This window comes from Amphimedon queenslandica, unplaced genomic scaffold (assembly GCF_000090795.2).
Source record: "Amphimedon queenslandica unplaced genomic scaffold, v1.1 AMPQUscaffold_13348, whole genome shotgun sequence".
Classification (NCBI taxonomy): Eukaryota; Metazoa; Porifera; class Demospongiae; order Haplosclerida; family Niphatidae; genus Amphimedon; species Amphimedon queenslandica.
The window spans coordinates 94773-117881 of record NW_003546416.1 but is presented as its reverse complement, the minus strand read 5'-3'; the positions used below and the strand labels follow the sequence as shown (position 1 = coordinate 117881).

The 23109-nt window shown below is 35.5% G+C and overlaps 7 protein-coding genes across 8 annotated transcripts; 2 read left to right on the top strand and 5 right to left on the bottom strand.

Annotated features, from left to right (window-relative positions):
* The first annotated feature begins 107 nt into the window (after positions 1-107).
* Positions 108-13279, top strand: LOC100638857 (receptor-type tyrosine-protein phosphatase delta-like). Of its 2 annotated transcripts, XM_019997897.1 has the most exons (40): positions 108-254; positions 321-638; positions 698-1009; positions 1110-1376; positions 1583-1891; positions 1944-2240; positions 2285-2890; positions 2945-3262; positions 3309-3605; positions 3658-4266; positions 4326-4640; positions 4726-5073; positions 5498-5839; positions 5981-6298; positions 6358-6714; positions 6788-7123; positions 7259-7579; positions 7637-7933; positions 7984-8093; positions 8216-8426; positions 8479-8581; positions 8705-9008; positions 9112-9214; positions 9271-9373; positions 9480-9513; positions 9568-9777; positions 9826-9916; positions 9968-10041; positions 10167-10301; positions 10361-10486; positions 10590-10747; positions 10846-10981; positions 11271-11417; positions 11518-11611; positions 11694-11770; positions 11831-11965; positions 12031-12165; positions 12301-12461; positions 12798-12933; positions 13019-13279. In XM_019997897.1, the coding sequence occupies exons 1-40, from the start codon at positions 206-208 to the stop codon at positions 13118-13120; spliced, it is 8901 nt and encodes a 2966-aa protein (XP_019853456.1). In that variant the 5' UTR covers positions 108-205; the 3' UTR covers positions 13121-13279. The 2 variants fall into 2 exon arrangements, with proteins under 2 accessions (XP_019853456.1, XP_011404665.2); XM_011406363.2 differs by lacking the exons at positions 2285-2890; positions 2945-3262; positions 3309-3605 and having other exon boundaries at positions 110-254.
* A 32-nt stretch (positions 13280-13311) lies between these two features.
* On the bottom strand, positions 13312-15986 carry LOC105313169 (lipoamide acyltransferase component of branched-chain alpha-keto acid dehydrogenase complex, mitochondrial-like). The gene is made up of 10 exons (XM_011406362.2): positions 15795-15986; positions 15671-15743; positions 15441-15504; positions 15221-15368; positions 14862-15065; positions 14689-14813; positions 14365-14637; positions 13733-13852; positions 13604-13675; positions 13312-13552 (listed from the first exon to the last, which is right to left on the bottom strand). The coding sequence occupies exons 1-10, from the start codon at positions 15955-15957 to the stop codon at positions 13385-13387; spliced, it is 1410 nt and encodes a 469-aa protein (XP_011404664.1). The 5' UTR covers positions 15958-15986; the 3' UTR covers positions 13312-13384.
* On the top strand, positions 15965-17520 carry LOC105313167 (protein SREK1IP1-like). The gene is made up of 5 exons (XM_011406361.2): positions 15965-16029; positions 16076-16141; positions 16521-16808; positions 17139-17274; positions 17326-17520. The coding sequence occupies exons 1-5, from the start codon at positions 15996-15998 to the stop codon at positions 17381-17383; spliced, it is 582 nt and encodes a 193-aa protein (XP_011404663.1). The 5' UTR covers positions 15965-15995; the 3' UTR covers positions 17384-17520.
* A 192-nt stretch (positions 17521-17712) lies between these two features.
* On the bottom strand, positions 17713-18642 carry LOC109582867 (uncharacterized). Its single transcript, XM_019997895.1, has 3 exons — positions 18399-18642; positions 18192-18359; positions 17713-18135 (listed from the first exon to the last, which is right to left on the bottom strand). Exons 1-3 carry the CDS (start codon positions 18621-18623, stop codon positions 17905-17907), a joined length of 624 nt encoding a protein of 207 aa, XP_019853454.1. The 5' UTR covers positions 18624-18642; the 3' UTR covers positions 17713-17904.
* A 135-nt stretch (positions 18643-18777) lies between these two features.
* Positions 18778-20124, bottom strand: LOC105313166 (TNF receptor-associated factor 5-like). The gene is made up of 2 exons (XM_011406360.1): positions 19018-20124; positions 18778-18816 (listed from the first exon to the last, which is right to left on the bottom strand). The coding sequence occupies exons 1-2, from the start codon at positions 20122-20124 to the stop codon at positions 18778-18780; spliced, it is 1146 nt and encodes a 381-aa protein (XP_011404662.1).
* Positions 20125-20998: 874 nt separating this feature from the next.
* On the bottom strand, positions 20999-21868 carry LOC109582868 (uncharacterized). Its single transcript, XM_019997896.1, has 3 exons — positions 21626-21868; positions 21419-21586; positions 20999-21362 (listed from the first exon to the last, which is right to left on the bottom strand). Exons 1-3 carry the CDS (start codon positions 21848-21850, stop codon positions 21120-21122), a joined length of 636 nt encoding a protein of 211 aa, XP_019853455.1. The 5' UTR covers positions 21851-21868; the 3' UTR covers positions 20999-21119.
* A 223-nt stretch (positions 21869-22091) lies between these two features.
* Positions 22092-22913, bottom strand: LOC105313165 (TNF receptor-associated factor 6-like). Its single transcript, XM_011406359.1, has one exon. It carries the CDS (start codon positions 22911-22913, stop codon positions 22092-22094), a length of 822 nt encoding a protein of 273 aa, XP_011404661.1.
* Between the last annotated feature and the right edge of the window lie 196 nt (positions 22914-23109).

The following is a 23109-nucleotide window of genomic DNA, read 5'->3' as shown; positions in this document are numbered from 1 at the left end:
TTGCGTGATGCTAGCCATGTTTAAGATAAGACCTCTCACTTGGGAATAGGAAGGGCAGGAATGATGGCTTTAAATGATGAATTTGCTTTGTTGAGCTCTATTCACGGCCAATAGGTGAAAAGGAGGGCGTTACGGCTTGCTCCGTCTCTCTCATAAATTTTGGAACAGGAGAGGCCCTTGTAGAAAGCTCTCCTCTTGAAGGAAGATGCCGTTGAAACAGCAACTTTGCGCCTTGCTGGCTTTCTGCTGCATCAGTGAGCTACAAATTAACACGTTTATCACATTTTTTTATATTTCTCTTTCTCTCTCCCCTTCCTTAGCTCTCTCCATTGCTCAAAATGACCCCTTATTAACTATAGCTTCAGGTCCTGAGGACCCGCCGTTCACGGTAGGTTCCGTCCTTACCTTATCTTGCAGTCTGATAGATCCTGATGTGGATGACATCAGCTTTGAATGGATAGCAGAGTGTCCTCCAAATTATGAATGCTTCTCTGGAAACTTTACTCAAAACATATCAACTCTTTCAAGGGATACTGTCCCAGTTCTTACCTCAGTCGACACAGGGAATTACAGTTGTTTTGTAACGTATAATGATGGTAATGAAACTGATGAAACTACAATTGAAGTAAAAGCAACAGGTATTGTTATTTTATATAGCAGTTATATATTTCATGAATCATTTCTTTGAATTCTGTAGGAGTTGGTGTCTACGAAGGAGCTAGTGGCATTACTGTCAATGATGGAATGAATTTCATAGCTAATCCTAGTGGCGTCTTGTCACTAGAGCTTCATTGTATAGGAGCTAGTGGCTCTGGAAACTGGACCAATACTCAAGGCTTGGAACCCACCGATGACACTCTATTTGATATCACCGAGGCTTTTGAGAGTACCATAATGACGGTGAATGGTATACTTACTCGTAATCTTGAGGGATACTATACTTGTGATGCTGAAGATGAAAATGAGGTGGTAGACTCCATAAGAGTTGGTCTCTTTCTAAATGAACCAGGTAATATAATATGCATGGATGGAGGCATGCATTTAGATCTAGCATGGATGTAACATGTGATACTCTTAATCCTCTTACTCTCTCTCTCTCTCTTTTTTAGGTCCTCCACTTTCTGCTACATTGTCAGTTGACCAGAACCCAGTTCTTCTTGGCTCTACTGTTACTCTTGAATGCTTTGTACCAGACATGAACCAGCTTTCACCTCAACTAGTCTATTCATGGTTGCTCAATGGGTCTGCATTGTCTCTATACAATACCAGTTCCATTAGTATTACTTTGACTGATCCTGAACAGTTTGGGAATTATGCTTGCTATGTTAGCAACTCTTTTGGATCAGAAATGGATACTCTATTCCTTCAACGAGCTTGTAAGTGGTATGGGCTTATAATTGCTAGTGCATGGTTCTGCTGAAAGCAAAGATAATTTGCTATTTTTATTTCAATGTTTATGTGTTTAATAATTTTTTTTTTTGACTTATTGTTATTGGCACTGAAAAATACCTTTTCATCTTTTAGCTTATTTTATTGCTTATAAAGGTTCATCTCATAATTCTTGTATTTCTTTTTTTAATAGTCGTACCTACTGTATCCTCTCAAATGATGAACTATGTAGTTGACGAGAATTCTACAGTTACATTCCAGTGTACTGGTACTGGCGTTCCAGAACCAGATATTACCTGGTATAGGAACGGAGTACCTATTACTGATACTAGATTCAGTGAATTAACTGAATCTATGCTTGATTCATCCTCATTGATATACAGTGTCAATGGATCACTGACACTTAATAATGCATATAATACTGATACTGATACTGGGTATAGCTGTACTGCTACTAACACTTTTGGTAATGCAAGTGATTCATTTGGCCTCGCTGTTAATTGTAAGTTGAGCTTCAACTGATGCAAAAATGAATTGATTTTTTCTTTTTACAGTTGGCACAAGATTATTAACAGCTCCAATGGATCAAACAGTTACTGAGTTTAGCAGCATATCACTGTATTGTACTGTTTCTGGATATGAGAGACCTACCATTAGTTGGACCTTCTCTAACACTCTTCTCTCTAATGGAACTGATGGTGTCATTATACAGGAGATGATGAATGGCAACTATGAACTGACTAGTAATATAACATTGACTAATGTCGATAGATCAAGTGCTGGTACTTATCAATGTACTGGTAGCAATCCATTGAATGATGTCACTGCAAATGCATTATTAACTGTTAACTGTAAGTTGTAATTTTTAACATTCATTTTTTAATTTTCCTTGCAGTTATTCCTGACATTACTGAGTTGCCTGCTAATATTACAGTAATTCAACCAGTAGCAGCTCAATTTAACTGTTCAGCTAATGCAATACCTCAACCAACAATACAATGGATAAAAAATGGAGCTACTCTATCATCAAATGCTAAATACACTATTACAACAACTAGCAGTACTTCTACTGATAGATCTAGTACACTAACAATACTTGATTCTACTCCATTAGATGCTGATGATTATTATTGCTCTGTTACTAACAGTGTAAAGACTGTCACTGCTTCAGCTACTCTAACTGTTCATGTTGTCCCTACTGTAATATCACAATCACCCACCTACACAGTTGATGAGAATTCTACGATTATATTCCAGTGTACTGGTACTGGTGTTCCAGAACCAAATATTGCCTGGTATAGGAATGGAGCTCTTATTACTGATTCTAGATTCACTGAAATGACTGATCCAGCTTCACTCAATTCATCTTCATTGATATATAGTGTCAATGGATCACTGACACTTACTAATGCATATGATACTGATACTGATACTGGGTATAGCTGTTCTGCTAATAACACTGCTAGTACTGTAAGTGATTCATTTGGCCTTACTGTTAACTGTAAGTTAATGCACTTAAATACCAAATTAGATTTATTTTCTTTACCTTTTGCAGTTGGGACTAGATTATTAACTGGCCCTACTGATCTAACAGTAACTGAGTTTAGCAATGCAACATTCAGCTGTACTGTATCTGGATATGAGAGACCATCTATTGAATGGAGCTTCATGGAACAGAGTTCTAATGCTCCATTTTCTTCCCTCTCCAATAATGCTAATGGTGCCATTATAAAAGAGATGACAAGTGGTAGTTATGAGCTCACTAGCACTTTAACACTGACTAATATCAGTGAATTAGCTGCAGGTGTTTATAGATGTACTGGTAGTAATCCATTGGCAAATATCAGTGCAGAAGCTACACTAACTGTTAACTGTAAGTTAAGGACTTTTACTATCTAGATTCTACTTCATTTTTACAGTTGGTACAAGATTATTAAGAGCTCCAATGGATCGCACAGTTACTGAGTTCAGCAGCATATCACTGTATTGTACTGTGTCTGGTTATGAAAGACCTACCATTAGCTGGACCTTCTCTAACACTCTTCTCTCTAATGGATCTAATGGTGTCATTATACAGGAGATGACTAATGGCAGTTATGAACTGACTAGTGTTATAACATTGACTAATGCCAATAGATTAGATGCTGGTACTTATCAATGTACTGGTAGCAATCCATTGAATAATGTCACTGCAGAAGCATTATTAACTGTTAACTGTAAGTTAAAGTATTGTTAATGATTTTTATAATAACATTCGATCCCTTGCAGTTATTTCTGATATTACTCAGATCCCTACTGATATTACAGTAATTCAACCATTACAAGCTCAATTTAACTGTTCAGCTAATGCAATACCTCAACCAACAATACAATGGATAAGAAATGGAACTATTCTATCATCAAATGCTAAATACACTATTACAACAACTAACAGTACTTCTACTGATAGATCTAGTACACTAACGATATTTGATTCTACTCCAGTAGATGCTGGTGATTATTATTGCTTTGTTAATAACAATGTAAAGACTGTCAATGTTTCAGCTACTCTAACTGTTCATGTTGTGCCTACTATAGCATTGCAAATGACCACCTACACAGTCAACGAGAATTCTACAGTTACATTCCAGTGTACTGGTACTGGTGTTCCAGAACCAGGCATTACCTGGTATAGGAATGGAAATGAGCTATCAACCAGCAGTAGGATCACGATCAATAGTGGATCACCAATTCAAGATGGTTCGACACTGATATATCAAGTTAGCGGTAGCCTTGAGATCTCACCAGTAGCTGATAATGACAGTGATACTACTTATAATTGTACTGCTAGCAATACTGCTGGAAGAGCTACAGATCAATTTGCATTAGATGTATTGGGTAAGTTACTAGTAAAAAAACAACTTTACATTTCTCTCCCTCTCTCTCTCTTTTCACAGTTGCTCCTGTCATTATAAGTCCGCCATCAGACACCACTGTCACCCATCCTGACCCATTCTCGTTCACCTGCGTAACCACCGGTCACCCACGTCCCAACATAACATGGTACAAGGTGACTGAAGGTACTAATGGTGCCACAGAGAGTGTAATGGCTGATGATCGTACTAGTATCACTAACACTCAAAGTGGTGATAGAGAATTGACTAGTAGTATCCGTGTTACTGGAGCTATACCGTTTGATGCTGGTGTATATACCTGTGAAGCTACTAACGTTGTTATTGCTTATAATAATAGTGCTACTGCAGTCATTAACGGTGAGATTTAGCAGTGTATATACATGTTAAATATATGCTTTTTTTCTCATAATATCCTCCATTTATAATTTTATTTTTTATGTAGTGCGACCAAATATTCTCTACCCATCATCTAATGCAGTATTTTATGTGAATGAGTCAAGCTCAATATCTATCCTTTGTTCTGCAACTGGTCTTCCATCTCCATCCATTACATGGTATAGGAACACAGTTCAACTCACTGGTGTATCAGATGGACAGTTTAATAATATCAATGGTCGAATCAGTATCAGCGAATCACTGATTCAAGAGTTTGTTACAGCTGATGGTGTTATTAATCAGACGAATCAGACTTTGACTCTTATGGCTAACAGAAGTGATACTAATGATAATTATACTTGCAGAGCTGATAATGTTGGACAGGACCTTGTGACGTTTGAAATTTTTGTACAAGGTAAAGGAAAAGATTTGCGTACAGAATTTGAGCTACTTTTTATTTTAAGTTGCTCAAAAATTGGGTCAAAGTTCCTGTACTATGGTGCAGGGTCTCGGGCCAAATTTTGCCAAAAATTAAAAGCAGAGAATTCTCAATTTTTATAATGTTTCCTGATATGTATAAACATTTTTATGTTGTGTAGCAAGTCTGAGCTTATTCTGATCAAATTTGAATTTTTTATGAATTTTTAAAGTTGCTCTAAAATTGGGTCAAAGTCCGTTTACTGTATACAGTGCAGAGTATTTTTCAAAAATTGCTAAGAGAGAATTCTCTAATTTTATAATATTTTCTGTGATATATACATATATCATTGTACATGTATTTTATATTTAAACCTCTTCTTTTTTCCTCTTTCTTTCTTTCTCTCTCCCTCTCTCTTCAGTTCCTCCTGTTGTTGTACCACTGGATGGTGACAGTCACAGAGTTGCAATAGAAGATAGAACAACACTACTATCATTTAGAATAGACGACGCTGCTCCACCTGTTTCACCTTCAAATACTTACTGGAGGTTCTCCCCGTTATTTTCAAACGATCCTTATGCAAGTGATACTGAAGATATCACTGGATTAAGTACCAGGAGAGGAGATTCAGCGTATTCCTATAGCAATGGCAGACTGAATCTTACTATATCAGGATTGAATCAAACTGATGAGGGACGATACTTTTTGATTGCTATCAATCCTGCAGGAGAACATTATGGCCATATTGATATCATTATACATGGTAAGGGAAAAAGAGAGAGAGAAGACAGAAGGAGAGAAATGGGAAAGAGGAATGAGAACAAAAGGAGGGAGAAAATGTAGGACCTTAAATGACATCATACTAATTATTATACATTTTTATTATTGAGTAATCCACTTTTAGGTCCACCATACATCATCCAAAGGCCCTCAAATGCTACAGTGCTGAATGGGGGAACTGCTACATTCATTTGCTATGCTGTAGCTGATCCAAATCATGAGATCTATTGGATGTACAACTCAACAATCATTGCCAACACAACAAGCAATGGCTATAGCTCCAATCCCAGCAAATACAGTATTGTCTCTAGTAGAACAAATCTTCAGAGCTTTGGAAGTTTATCTGTTCAAGATTTAGTTTTTGATGATCGTGGAGACTATCAATGTATTGTTTATAATAATATCAGTAGCTTGAGTTTCACTGCAAGCCTAACTGTACATGGTAAGGGGGAAAAAAGCAAAAAAGAACATTAAATATTTAAATTTTTTTTTCTTTTTTAGTTCGACCAATAGTCTACACAATCTCAAACTCATTGTCGCTCCTCATAGAGAATTCCACTAGCTTGCATTGTGTTGCTACGGGTTACCCTTTTGTCTCTATCACCTGGAAGAAAAACGGTCAAAATATATCGGAGACCACACCCAATATCACCATGACAACCACGCCTGTATCATTGTCAAACTATCCCGTGAATATGTCGATACTTGATGTTGCTAGGTTAGGGTCCGTGGGAGAGTTAGCTTTTGTTAGTGTGACGAGAAATGATACTGCTAACTATACCTGTGTAGCTAGTAATTATTTACCTGATACCAACTTGAGATCTTATGAATCGGAATCAACCAGTATCACAGTGCTAGGTTAGTTGAAAGAATGTCATTGATTGTTTTATGTTTTATTTTTATTTATTTATTTATTTACTTCTATTTTTAGAACGACCCGATCCTCCTACTGATGTCATAGTTACCTCATACACATCAAGAACTATTGACGTCTCTTGGTCTCCTGGTTTTGACGGTAACAACCCGATTAAAGGATACTTTCTATATCAAAAGGATCTTGATAGAGACGGAGATTTTATACTAGCACTTCCCTCAACTACTCATTCCTATACCACAGAATCTGGTACCAATTTCAGAATAAGTGATGGCATAATCCCATATACTAAATACACTTTCACTGTTGTTGCATGTAATGGAGTGGATGGTACCAACTGCAGTGCTGTTGATAGAGGAACACCCTCAAATCCTGTGAGAATTGAACCCGATGGTAAGCATATGCTAAAATTAATATATTTTACATGTGAAAAAGGCGATTTATGATTATTTACTATTTTTCTCATTTATTTGTGATTTAATCTTTATTTTTAAATCTATTTTTACTATTTTCATTTATTTTTCTCAGCTCCTGATTCTCCACCATTCAACTGCACTGCTTTGCCTACAAACTCCTCCACCTCAATCTCCCTTGCCTGGTCAGTACCACTCCAACCAAATGGTCTCATTACAAGCTACAGCATCACATACCTACCTCTATCATCAACTTCTGAGAGGGAATATGGTGCAGAGTCTAATTCCACCATTAGCACTCCTACTAATGGCACTAGTTTTATTGTTGATAATCTTTATAAAGCTTCTTTGTACTCATTTTCATTGCAAGCCTTCACTGTCATTGGAGGCAGCCCAATAGCAACTGATATATGTACTACATCAACCATTGAAGACAGTAAGAGAATGAACAATAGCTTGTATGTATATTTACATTACAATTTTTTCCTAATAGTTCCTGAAGGTGCACCACTTAATGTTGGAATTGTCACTGATTCTTCAACATCAGTTCAACTCTCTTGGAATGCTCCTGACAGTCTCGTTCAAAATGGCCGTATCACGAGCTATCGTATAAGATACTCTATACCATTCCAAACTCCATTCAACCCTGTAATAGTATCTGCTCCTTCTACAACAGCTAGGATAGAAAACCTTGAGAAATATACCATTTATAATTTTAGTGTTGCTGCAGGGACAGCTAGAGGATATGGACCGTACAGTGATTGGATCAATATTCGCACTTTGAATGACAGTAAGTGGACAATGGTTACTGGTTACTGGTTTATGAATATTTCCTAATAGCGTCCAGTGTACCACTGAATCTACAAGTGGTAGGCGAACCAGGAAGGACCAATATAACTATACAATGGATGATACCTGCATTCCCTAATGGAATAATCACTAGCTATAATGTAAGATATGATACTGATATGACATTGATTCTGATACTGATACATTGATATTGATACTGATATTAATATTGATAATTGACATTGATATAGATACTGATATTGATATTGATACTGATATCTAGGTCTATTATCAGCCATTTAAAGCTAATTCCGGTGGAGAGGATCCTTCTTTTAACTCTTCAGAGAGATCTGTTACTGTTCAAGCAATTTCCTTGAGTACAACACTACTTGATCTCTATCCTAACAGCACATACACTATCAGTGTCACAGCTATCAATGGAGCTGGCGAGAGTCAAAGAAGCACTCCAATATCAGTCAACACACCTTCAAGCCGTAAGTATACAATTCTTCATAAACTACAATTATTATTATTTTGTTCTTTTAGCTCCTCCTCCTCCAAGTACCCCTACTATACCGAGTGATGCAGTCGATGGTCGTAAGGTTAGGATACAACTGGTAAGACCGTCAACTATCAATGGACCGATAAGGTAATATACTGGTTGAATGGTTTAGCATTTTAAAAGCACTCTATGTAGACTGTGATAGCCTCTTTTATCCTTTATCTATATAATTTTTTATTTTTCATTCTTTTTTTTCTCTCTTTCCTCTAGTCATTATCACGTAGTGGCTGTCATTCTAAGATCTGATGCAGTTTCTGCTCCATCATCTCCTCCTGATATCCAGTTCCCATCACTGGCCAGCCTTTCAACATACTCCACTGCTCAAGATGATTATGATGGCTCCAGAGAGATTGGCTATGTTGCTGCTGAATTTGCTGATGCTCTATTTCCTTCTGATGGATACTACATAATAGGAGAAGAGACTCAGCCTAATGACAGAAGTGGTAGCTATACTAATGGAGAGCTCAGATATGGGACACCCTATACTTTCTTTTTAAGAGCATATCCATTCTTGGTAAGGAGTATAATAACTTGTGGGAGGTTATGGTAGATGATAATTTTAGCATGTTTTTTCTCTCTTTGTTTGCATTCATCTTTTATTATTCTATTTCTTCTAGTCTGATGTATCTTCTGCTGGTAACAACAAGAAGCAGAGCACAAGTGCAGAGAGACAGTATACTGAATTCACTTCCAGCAACTACACTGCTGTAGTCACTACCGGTAAAAAAGAGATCAATAAATTGTATTTTTATAGTTTTTCTTATTTATTTATTTAGCTACAAACCCTGGACCTGCAATAGCAGGCTCTGTAGTGACAGTCCTACTGGTCATCATTATAATAGTGGTTGTGGTGATAGTTGTATTATTCTTAGTTTACAGGTACATATATATGCACACACATTTGCATCTATAGTACTATAGTACTCAATGTTATATAGTAGCACTCCATGCTAAAACTTGAGCTTAATATTTTTACTCATTGTAGGAAGAGAACTGGAATATTGACATTTGGAAATAAAGTAAGATATTTAGTTTAAAAAAATTATATATATTGCATTTTGTCCTCTCTATAGGAACCAACACAAGAAATGAAAAGGATAACCTCAGACACATCCATTCCTTCCATGCCTCACATGGAGTCAAATGATACGACATTAAGTAGAACCTCTTTAGCATTGTCTGAGCACTATGAGGGACACCCTCCAATCAGTGTGGCCGAATTTGGAAAGATTGTTGATCGACTTCACGCAAACGATAATTACATGTTTAGCCAGGAATATGAGGCAAGAGAAATGAATGAAGAACATTTTTAATTTTTTCTTTAATTTTAGGATATTAATCGATCTTCTCCTAACCCATCTGTTGATGTGTGTCTAAACCCAATGAATAAGCTAAGGAACAGATATGCTAATATCCAGTGCTGTAAGTATAGTATCATTGTCATTATTTTTATTATTATTACTTTAATTTCAGATGATCACTCAAGAGTGAAGCTAACTCCAGTGGAAGATTCTCCCCATGATTACATCAACGCCAATTTCATACATGTAAGAACATATTATATCATTATTTTATTATTCTTTCATTTAATCATTTATTTATTCATTTGTTTGTTTGTTTGTTTGTTTGCTTGTTTATTTATTTATTTGTTTATTAATTTATTTATTTACAGGGTTACAATAGAGACAATGAGTTTATAGCTACACAAGGTCCTCTTCCTGACACAATTGGTGACTTCTGGCGAATGGTCTGGGACTATGAGTCACCTACAGTAGTAATGCTCACCAACCTGCAAGAGAAAATGAGGGTAAGAAACTATAGTGTCACATGAGTATCACATGATCATCACATGTCATTATCCTGCAGGTCAAGTGCACCCAGTACTGGCCTGATACTGTAGGGAGGAGTGAGCGTTTTGGTCCAATCAGTGTGACATTTATAAAATCAACTTCACATGCTGACTACTGCATTAGAGAATTTGAGATACAAACAGTAAGCCAACAGAATATCAATTCTATAGAGTACAAATTTTGCGAAAATTAAAAAAGACAAAATTCTCTTTATTTGGTCAAACCTGTTCTTTTCTCTCTTATAGCAGGATGAGAAAACCACTAGGAGCATCAAGCAGTTCCATTATACTTCATGGCCTGATTTCGGAGTACCTCGCCACCCAACTCCACTGATACAGTTTATACATACTGTAAGAAGGCACCACAAATATACAGACAAAAGACCAATGATAATACACTGCAGGTAAGCAAAATGAAATATTTATTTATTCATTTAAAAGTGCATGGAAGTAAAATGAAGTTTTGTGTCCATAATTATTACCAAGTATTTTTTTCTTTCAGTGCTGGTGTGGGTCGTACTGGTACATTCATTACCATTGATTCTGAAATGCAGAGAGCAGATCAAGAGAGAGAACTCAATCCTTACCAGTTTGTAAGACAGATGAGAGAAAACAGGAACCACATGGTCCAAACTGAGGTACATGCAATGTTGCTGCAACATACCGTATAGCGGGTTTTTTTCGAGGATATTAAATTTCGCAAATGACCCATATCCGGAAGTTTGCGGAATTAATTTTCGCGAATTTCCACTAATCTGCCATCTTGTACCATATTAAATTGATTTTCAAGGAATTTAATTTCGCGAATCATGAAAAAATCCGCAAAATTCGCGAAATTTGTTATCCTTGAAAGTTTCCCGCTATACGGTAATGCACATATACATGCAGTAACTCTCTTCTCCTTCAATCTCTCTTTTTCTCTATTAGGCTCAGTTTGTGTTCATTCATGATGCACTAGTTGAGATTCTCAATACTGGTAAGACTGATATTGGCATTGAGCAGTTGGAGGCTAGAATGGCTGAGCTCGAGATAGAAGATGATGAAGGAGAGACAGGATACAGTCACGAGTTTTCTGTAAGGAAAACTATCTCTTCTCTTCTATCATTTTAAATTTTCATTCCTTGTCTTTTAATTTGCTTCTTCCCTTGGTTTATTTTTTATTATTTTTTTGCAGCGTCTGCAAAGCGAGAGAGCTCATTTTGATGATTTTTATAGTGCAAGGAATGATGCCAACAAAGACAAGAACAGACTGCACAATGCACTACCTTGTAAGGAAGAGAAAGAGTGCCCTTTTATCAATATGCATGATTGCATAAGTTAAAAATGCAAATTAACATCTTAAATTTGTAGATGATCACAATCGCGTCAAATTAACAAAGATCCCAGGAGAGATTGGTTCTGATTACATCAATGCTAGTTTCATTGATGTAAGTGATAATAATCATTCTAACTCACTAATTATAATTCACACTCCCTTTAACTTGCAGGGCTATAAAGCTAAGAACTGCTACATAGCTGCTCAGGCTCCTAAGGACAATACACTTAATGATTTTTGGAAGATGATATGTGAGCAGCAAGTATCAGTGATTGTCATGCTCGCCAACACTGAAGAAAAAGAACAAGTAAAGAATAATAAAACCAATTAATAGTAAGTATTCTTCCTCTCTCTCTCTCTTTGTCTCTGCAGTTTGTAATGAGTGCTCAGTACTGGCCCTACAAAAGAGGAGAAGAGTTAGCCTTTGGCTCAGCAAGTGTGACACTACAGCTAACAAATCATCAAGAGGATTATATACACAGACAACTAAGAGTCACCTACACTCCTGTTAGTATATAACATACTCTCAGTTCATTTCTATGCTTTGATTGTTTTAATTTCCATTTTAAAAACTTTTGAATTTTACATTTACCTTGTACTCCTCAATTTTTTTCATTCTCATGATTCCATTCTCATTTATAGAGAGACACACCGCCAGAAACTAGAGTTGTCCATCACTTTAGTTTCACTAGCTGGCCGAGGAGTGGTGCACCTTCAAATGGATCAGGCATGATTGATCTCATTGATCAAGTGCAAAAGAGGCAACAGCAAACTGGGAACAAGCCAATACTAGTACACTGCAGGTTAGTAATGTCAAATATAGTTTATCTTACATGTAAAGTTTAGTGTGTCTGTATAAGTAATGTAATACCTGAGGACTGAGATATCTGCTTGAGGTGAAGCTGAGGGCAGATGTCAAGGGACTCAGGTATTACATCACTGATACTCACCTCCAGACACACTGGTGTAAAACTTTAAATTATAGTATTATGCATTACATCAAGAGTAGATAATTAGTTAGAGCTACTCTTGATTACATTGATTTAGCACAACTACAGTGTGCAATAACTGCAATTCAATGAAGTTTAATTTGCAAAATTTAAACATGTGTCTTAACTCTCCTTCTCTCATTCCTTTAGTGCTGGTATTGGAAGGACAGGTGCTTTCTGTGCATTGAGTATAGCCATTGAGAGAGTGAAAGTTGAACACATTGTGAACATTTACAACATTGTCAAACACTTGAGGACACAAAGGGCCCATATGGTCCAAAATCTAGTAAGTACAGCAGTGCATCACATGATCATGATATTATTATTTTTACACAATTTTTTTATTTTAAAATTATTATTAATCTTTTTAGGATCAGTATGTCTTTATTTATCGTGCTATACTGGATTACGCAGAATCACTTAATAGCTATGCTAATTTTAATAGTCAGGCAACAACTCTAACGGTTATATAACTATTAATTTATTAACTGTAATTTCAATAATAATTAATATAACACATACAAACACAGCGCTACTACATAATTTTTGTATATATAAATAGAATTTTAATAGCTAATTATGATTGTGTCACACCACGTTACTATTTTTAGCACCTTAGTTTTTGTTAACAACTATGATTTTTATTAATAATAATAATAATCAATGAAAAAATGGCAAATAATAATAATAATAAATTAATAATAATAATAATAATGAAACAATCATCTAGTTCTTTTTTACACCATGTGAGCCAACAGGCTCGTTGGGTTTTCAAGATATTTCCGCCACAAATTTGAAAAATTCGCCACCTCCGCCCCCTCAATGACCCTGTGGTCGGCCGACCAGCTAACATACATCACGTGACTTTTAACAACGTCTCCTTTATCGTTAAATTTAGGAACTGCCTAAGAACAGCGCAGTAAGTCATGTGAGAGTCACATGAGACTATCACTTACTTGTATTTTACCAAAAGCTCCTATGCAAACTTCAGGCGGTAGGATGAGTGGGCGGGCATAAGTACCGCCCACCTAATTAACGAGATTATTATTATATTAAATTATTGGAAGCGAGTGCTTGGTTCTTACAGCTCCGATGTTTGAGACGGAGAAGGTTCCTCCCATGATGTCTGCAGGTGCTAGAGAACCTTTGATACTCAGTTCTTGGAGCCGATGTAACTCAACGGCAATATCAATGAGGGATCGGTTCTACAGTAATTTAAAATTAAAATTTAATTAATTAAATTTGCTCAAATTTCAACATAGGCACATGTACATGTATATGTGAACGTACAGTATCAGAAAATATTATAAAAATGGTGAATTCTCTACTTTTCAATTTTTGCAAAATTTGGCCCGACACCCTGTACTATAGTACAGGGACTTTGGCCCAATTTCGGAGTGACTTTAAACATTTGTAAAAAGTCTAATTTTGATCGGAATCAGATCAAACTTTCTACACAACATAAGAACATGTATAGGTATTTGAAAATGTAATAAAAATCAAGAATTCTCTACTTTTCATTTTTGGCAAAATTTGGCCCGACACCCTGTACTATAGTACAGGGACTTTGGCCCAATTTTGGAGCAACTTAAAAAAAATTCAAAAAAAATCCAACTTCGATCAGAATGAGCTCAAACTTACTACGCAACATGCATATAATATAATATTAATATAATACACATGACATGGAGAGCTATGAGTTATATAAGTTATATACCTGTACACACTTTACATTTGGTACCACTAGTCCTTGGGGTGTGTCTACAGCCATACCAATATTATGATCAGCTCTATATGTGATGCTACGACACTCTGGATCAACATGAGCATTTAATATTGGATAATCCTTCAGCGCCATCGACAAGGCTTTAATCAGAAACGGCATAAACGTAATCTTGATATCTTTATCCTTGACAAGATCTTTGATTTCATTTCTGAGTTGCATCACTTCGTCCATTAGCACTTCATCGCAATAACCAAATTGAGGTATCTACAAATTATATATTTTAGAATATTTATAATTTAAAGTGGCAGCTGCTACCTGTCCGGATGCTGTCATTGTTTGTACCATTATCATTTTAAATCCTTTAATTGGCTCTACCCTATCAAGGGGCATGGCTGGGGGAGGGGCTGGAAGACTAACAGAACTCTTGACAGCAGGGGCAGCTAAAATTTGTAAAAATAATTATCGATTTGGTCAAAATTATTTTTCACCTGTTTTTGAATCGATATATTTCAAAATATCTTCCTTTAAGATGCGGCCACCGTCTCCCGTCCCTTTAATTAGAAAAAGGTCAATGTTATTCTCAGCCGCTATCCTCCTCACAGTGGGTGTGGCTAATACTTTGCCACTCCCACTTTTAGCCGGAGGCGATGACAATGATTCTACCTCCTTCTTTGACGTGGGAACTGCTGATTCTAAACAAAAGAAAAGGTGCCCCAATAAATTATTATTATTATTATTATTATTATTATTACTATTATTATTATTATTATTATTATTATTATTATTATTATTATTATTATTATTATTATTATTATTATTATTATTATTGTTATTATTATTTGCATACCTTGAATGCTACTGCTGCTACTTTGCTCTTCTTCTTCTCCTGATATTTCAATGGTGACTAATGGCTCATCTTTCTTAGCAATGTCATCAACTTCATACATTAGTTCCTTAATGACACCATCATGAGGACAATAAATAGTAGCAGCTGACTAAAAGAGGGGGAGAGAGAGAGAGAGGCAAAGAAGAAGTTGCACTTTTTGTTCATTCATTATTGTGTATACTTTGTCACTTTGAACTTCACAAATCGGATCACCCATCGCAACAGTGTCGTTCGGTTTAACTAACCTATAAGGATAACGCATTGACAGTTATTATAAAAGCTGTAATATTTTGAGCTTGTGCAAACTGGCCGGATTTATATCAGCTGTAATATTACGATAAGTAGTAGATTATAACGTAAATCAAAGGGTAACTGTGTAATCTGGAGAGTAATGTACATACATGTACATACCATTCCTTTACTACAACAGTCATTATTGCCTCTCCTACGTCAGGTAGATTAAAAGTCACAATCTTCCCATTATCTGATATAAAACAAGAATTAATTTCAATATTTTTTTGGATTTTTTTCTTACAATTTCTTGATGAATGAATTCTCCTTTTCTGCCATATATCACCTACAGAGGAGATTGATCTAGAGCTGAAGATCAAAGACCTCTGTATTGCATGATCCCCTGCAACAGAAACCCGTCTGACCAGTTTGACAGCTCCTCTGGTTCTCAATAAAGCACGAAGCATTGTTGCTTCTATAAAGCCCTGCCCATTAATTTGAGAAAATGGCGTTTCTTGGCGGAAAAACCGATGTTAAAGGTACTGCAAATACTTGGAAATGACATCTTTATTATTGCTTGTGCAGGTCTTCTTAACAGACTGACTAACAAGAAGGAGCAGTCACGTGGAGCCTGTTCTAAATGTGGCTATTGTAAGCATTTAAAATTACTATTAAATATGACATTTTAATCATTTTTATGATACTATACTTATTGTAATAATTATGTGTACTTTTTGCATCTATAATATACTACTAGTCAGCTGACTAGTAGTAGCGTAGTAGCGTAGCTCAATAAATTAGAGAAAATTTTAACTTCCTGTTATTGTTAACACCAGCACAATGTGTAAACAAGCAACTTGTAATTAACTTGTAATTTTGACAAGACATTGTTAAAATTGCGTTGGAATGTTGTGGAAATAAAGCTGTAAATTCCACATGAATTAGCTTAAATACAAGCTTAAACATATTCTTTTATATTCCATTATTGTTGCTCTTCCTAATTAACTCTTTCTCTCGTTCTTCCTTGCAGCTGGTCATTTGACTTTTGAGTGCCGAAACTTCCAAAGGGTAGACCCCAACAAGGAACTCCTTCTGGACGTGAGTAGTACCTCAAGCGAGGAGGAGGAGGAGAAAGAAGTAGTGAGTGTTTCGTCAACTTCTTCCATTGATAGCAGCGAAGAAGAGAGAAAGAGACAGAAGAAGAGGAGGAGGGAGAGGAGAGAGAAGGAGTTGAGGCGATACAGTGACAGCAGTGATGAGGAGGAGACGAGGGAGAGAAGGAAAAGAAAGGACCGTGGCAGAGGAGCAGAAGATGACAGTAATAATTAATTATACTTATAATAATAATAATAATAATAATAATAATAATAATAATAATCATATTGTATTGCTGGAAACTTTTGAAGGGCCTAAATTTTTGCTGTTGTAAATGTCTAATTCAGTTGTATGAATTTTGTAGAAGATAAATCCGCAACAAAGTTTTGCTACATTTGCACAAGTTTAGTCAATAGCTGCATAAACTGTGTGATGCTTTGGGAAGAGGTATAGCAGAAACCAAAAAGCATTTAATGTTATTATTACCATGCAACTGTACCTCAACAGTACACAATGTATTGTTATTATTTATTTGGTACTGTTTTTGTTTTAGAAGAGAGAGGAAAACGTGATGACAGAAGGAGAAGAAGAGAATCTTATTCATCAAGTGAAGAAGATGAAGGGAGAAGACACAAGTCAAGATCGCCATTACACAAACGAGAAGCTGCAAAGAATAAAAAGCATAAGAGGTATTGAAAAAAATTGTATGGATGAATGACTGTATTTATGATAATCTTCAGGGAGAAAGAGAAATCCAAATCTTCTCACAAACACAAGAAAAGAAAGCATAGACATTGACTTGTTGCATAAACATTTTTAATAAACTTATTGAATGCTGTGCATGCAATAGATAATAAAATAAGACACGTTATTAGACTGTACTTTGCCTTAATGATGATCTAATTTTTATTAATTTTGATTATTACTAAACTTGACTTCTAATTGGTGATATGTACAGATAATATGATACATTGATTGCACCTACGTCCTCATTATATATTGACTGAATGAAGAATAATTAGTTGTCAGTTGCAATAAACAAGAGCATAATATAGTACTGTCACATTCACTTATATTTTCATTGTTATCTTTTAATAAAACAAGAATTTAAAATCAACAATGATGTTTTGAATGCAAAACTGTTGTTAGTAGGATACTGCATGTACTTGATGCATAAAATCAACAGCAAAACAGAAGTTTAGTTTTATATAAAATATTTAAAATAAAAATAGGACAATACATGATGCCTATAATGACTGATACACACTTCTCTATATATACAGTGCATATGTATTTTCACACACTATAATGAACAATTCTTATTTACCGTAGTAATAATACTGATAATATGAAGGAGTTGAATAACGATAATAGTTGTAGCTGTAATAGGAGGAGGATGAACTTGAAGCAGCAATCGAAGCCGGAAAAATGATGATCCAGAGAAAAAAGAACACGATGGCTGAAATTATTGCAACAATGTTTAAAGCAAGTGATATTCTACCAAATGCTTTAGCTTTTTTAAGACTCCCACTATCATCCATTTTCTTAGCCTATTGCAAAATTTTACATCATAAATATAATGGGAATTACTGTAGTCGATGCATACCATTATAGAGAAAATCATTGCAAGGATTGTGCAAGGTAGTATGAACATTCCACAGCAGCAAAAGCAAAAGCAGCAAAAAGTATTCAGCACAGATGACAATCCAAAATAGTGGTCCTGGTTCTTATTCATCACTTTGACCAATGGTTGTGTAAAGATTACTGCTTTCTCCTAAAACAAAATTAAAGTATCACAGCAAAATTCACTTACTTGAGTTAATGAAAATAGAGGTCCCTTTTGTATTGGTGGTGGCTCTTGGATTTTTTCATCTGATTCTAGGTCCTCCTCCTTTTGCATATCATCATGGTCAGAAGCTCCCTCGGTGGAAGGTACTTCTTTGGTTGCTTCAAATTGTTTGTCAAAGCCAGGTTGATCATAAGGAGGCTCTGCAGTTGCATAAGCATACATGGAATTGACAGGTATACCAGTATCCATATTAGGCAATTATGACTACTGTTCTGCTTTATTCAATTGACTTATTGCACTTACTGCATGCAGCTAAGCTTATATACTAGCAGGAAGGCGTGTATGTGATTCAACACGTTATTGCCAATTTGTATAGTAGTGTATAGAATAGTAGTAACAGTTTTCATAACTGTATAGCAATATCTAATATAGAGATTTCTAGCTGTAGACAAATTAATTAAAAAAGAAACAAAGAGAGCATAACTAAAACAAACAAAAGGGAAGATAATAACTAGTATTTATAATAATTATTATTTTGTTTATAACCGTCGTTTATTACTGCCATAATAGTATGATGATAATTATTATAGTACAAAAAAAAGGCAAATAAAACAGCTATAATTGCCGCTATAAAAATGCCTACAATGAGTTTGAATGAATCATAATCATCCACCAATTTGCTATACCAACGTAGTAGGTCATCATGATCCTTACTCAAAACTTTGAGGTCACGTTCCAAATCCCTGCACCTCCTATTTATACGTTCTTCCATCTCATCTTTCAACTTAGCATTTTCCACCTTCAAATTATAAATTTTTTCATTCAAGCTATCATAAAGAGCACTAATATCTATCTTACGTATATTCATATCAAACTTCAACTGGTTTACATCACGAAAAAGCTCATTTGTATCAAAGCGAAGATCATTTGTATCAAGGCGAAGCTTATTTGTATGAAGGTGAAGCTCATCTGTATCATCCCTCAGCTTTCGGTATGCCTGAGACAGAGCTTCGTGATGAGAATCAGAGTAATGCTCCTTTGCATCTTTTCTTAAAGGCCATTCCTTACAACCTAACCAGCTAAACGCACATTCAACCCTTTGCATCGGACACTCATCTTTTACATGCTGGTTGAGTTCGGAGCGCCTCACATTTTCATCAGAGCAATGAGAACAACCGACTGGATAATTCTTGCAAACTCGATAATGAGACTTTGTTATGGCTTTATATGCATCCTTTGCTCCACAGTGCTGGCATGAATAAGGCCTAAGCATGCAACGATTTTCTAAGTGGTCAGTCAGGTCGACACGTAAAATATCCTTTTGACTACATTTATACTTGCATTCCACTAAATCATAAGGACACGTTGTAGATAAATGATCTCTAAAATCCCTTAATTTTCCACTCCAGTCACATTGAGCCTCTTGTGTTTGATTCTTTTTCATACAGTACACAGCTTTGGAATAAACTATGCGCTCAAAATTCTTGTCAGGGAAGGTATCGCTGCAGTCTCCCCTACAGATAGGGCAACTACGTACCCTTGTATAACAATCAATTTCGACTCCAGAAATGCATGCTTTACAAAAATGTCGTCCACAGCAAAGGGACTGCAGGGGGTCGTCCATGATGACATGTAGACATATCGGGCATTCAATGTTGAAGTCAGTGATTTCTTTCTCAAACTGGAAATCTTCCCTAGACACTGCTTTACTAGGTCTTGGCCTTTGTAATATACGAATTTGTCTGTTCATTCTATTCATAAAACAACGAGGTGCTTCTTTATGGCGCCATTGCATGTACACCAGCCACACCTTGTAATGGGCGTGGTGTTAATTATGTTGATTAATTCATAGATATTAAAGTATACAACTCTAATATCTATGATTAATTAATCTATGTCTATAGCTGGAAAAGTTTGCGGGAATTATTTTTGCGATTTTGTACCCATTATAGCTAATTTTAATGTTTGTGGAATTTAATTTTGCTGGTGTAGGCGTGTACTGTTGATACACCCATTGCTTATAATGCTTTGCGGAATTAAATTGTGCGTTTTTTTATGATGAACAGCAAACACCAAAATTATATTCCAGCAAATATCTCCAGCTATACGGTATTACACATCTATGTATTTTTGTGCATTTATAGTTCTTTCAGTAATAAAGCAGCTCCTCCAGTGTTGCTAGTTCTTATTTGATCAATAACTGATGATCGAAGCAACTCCTTTAACTTCTCCTGACTCAGTCCCTTTGCTAGCTTGAGAATGAGACAACAAATCTATGTACATATACATTGATAATAGTACATAATGATACCTTGATAATACAAAGCAACCTCTGTTAATGTTGGTCCAAGTATTTATAAACTCTGTTGGTATTAATTGTATTATCAAGTCACTGAACATAATATGAAAAACGTAGTTCATTTCATACTATTGTAACAAAAACTATAATCATTAATAATATACTAAACTTAATACATGATGCATGTGACATAAATTCTACAGTCTCTACTCATAAAGTAGATTCATAAATAATTTGTTAAAGCGAAGATTGGTATCATAAATAAGAAGCAACAAATAAATAATTTAAAAACAACAATGATGTTTTGAATGCAGAACTGTTGTTAGAAGTTTAGTTTTATATAATTATTTAAAATAAAAATAGGACAATGCATGATGCCTATAATGACTGATACACACTTCTCTATACAGTGCATATGTATCTTCACACACTATGATGAACAATTCTTATTTACCGTAGTAATAATACCGATAATATGAAGGAGTTGAAGTAGTGCTTAAATAACGATAATAGTTGTAGCTGTAATAGGAGGAGGATGAACTTGAAGCAGCAATCGAAGCCGGAAAAATGATGATCCAGAGAAAAAAGAACACAATGGCTGAAATTATTGCAACAATGTTTAAAGCAAGTGATATTCTACCAAATGCTTTAGCTTTTTTAAGACTCCCACTATCATCCATTTTCTTAGCCTATTGTATAGATTTTGATGATAAATATAATGAAAAGTACTGTAGTTGATGCATACCATTATGGAGAAAACCATTGCAAGGATTGTACAAGGTAGTATGAACATTCCACAGCAGCAAAAGCAAAAGCAGCAAAAAGTATTCAGCACAGATGACAATCCAAAATAGTGGTCCTGGTTCTTATTCATCACTTTGACCAATGGTTGTGTAAAGATTACTGCTTTCTCCTAAAACAAAATTAAAGTATCGCAGCAAAATTCACTTACTTGAGTTAATGAAAATAGAGGTCCCTTTTGTATTGGTGGTGGCTCTTGGATTTTTTCATCTGATTCTAGGTCCTCCTCCTTTTGCATATCATCATGGTCAGAAGCTCCCTCGGTGGAAGGTACTTCTTTGGTTGCTTCAAATTGTTTGTCAAAGCCAGGTTGATCATAAGGAGGCTCTGCAGTTGCATAAGCATACATGGAATTGACAGGTATACCAGTATCCATATTAGTCAATGAATACTGTTTCAGTTGTTTTTTATTCAACTAGAGCTAGATAGTGCAGATTGACTTATATACTTAGACTAGTAGGTGTGTCATGCAAAAATGCATCATAGGCGGAATAATTATGGTGAGAGAAAAAACAAGGAGAGAGAAAAAGGAGATGTGTGTCTATACAAACTAAACTAGACAGTAATTACATACATAATACTAGCAATAAAAAGTCCAACTATAATAATAATAAAATTTAATGATAATAATTCGTAATGCATATAGCCACAGCAAGTACAGCTACAATAACTACTATGATAATTATCTTTAAGTTGTCATGTCTATTCTTCAACTCTTCATGTTCCCATTTTAAAGTTTGAAGTTCATTTTCCAAATAGTTAAACCTCATATCGGCAGCAAGTCTACTTTCATGTGACCTGTGCCTATTCAAGCATGAAGTCAAGTGATTATTAGCCATACGCAAATTAGTTGCATCAGAACAAAGCTTTTGATATGCTGCCTCAAAAAGTGTAGCATGTTTGGTATCAGAGTAATGCTTCTCTACGTCTTTCCTTAAGGGTCTTTCTTCACAACCTAACCAACTGAAAGGACACTTAACTGGATGCATTGGACAATGGTTCTCTAGATGGTCCTTCAGGTCAATGCGTAAAAGAGTATCCTTTAGATCACAATGGGAGCATTGCACTATAACATAATCACACGATTTTAAATGATGTGTTAAAGATCCTAATTCTCCTTTCCAGCCACATTCAGCCCCTTGAGGCTTCTTTTTCATGCACTGCATCTTTTGAGAATAAACTATACGTCTGAACCTTCTGTCTGCTGTATAGTTCATGTATTTTTTCCTACACATAGGGCAGTCTCCTGTGATTCTAGAAATGCAGGCTCTACAGAAATTCTTTTTACAGCAGCTTGTCTTACATGGCTTATCCATAATAACCATCAGACATATTGGACATTCAATATTGAAGGCACTGATATTTTTTTCAGACCCTATGAACTTGAAATCATCTTTGGATACCTCTATTTTCTCAGGGGACGCTGTTGCTGTGCTCATAGTGATCTTGTATCTACCAGCGAGCCACACCTTGTATTAGGCGTGGCATCATACACTAGATCTATAATGAATAATGTTAATAGTGAGAGTTTACTATATCAATGTGGATGCCATTGAGTGTGTAAATAGCAACTATTTATTAATGTGTCAATTTTGCACTCCCTCTCTTTTTGAAATGTGAGCAGTTTAACAAACA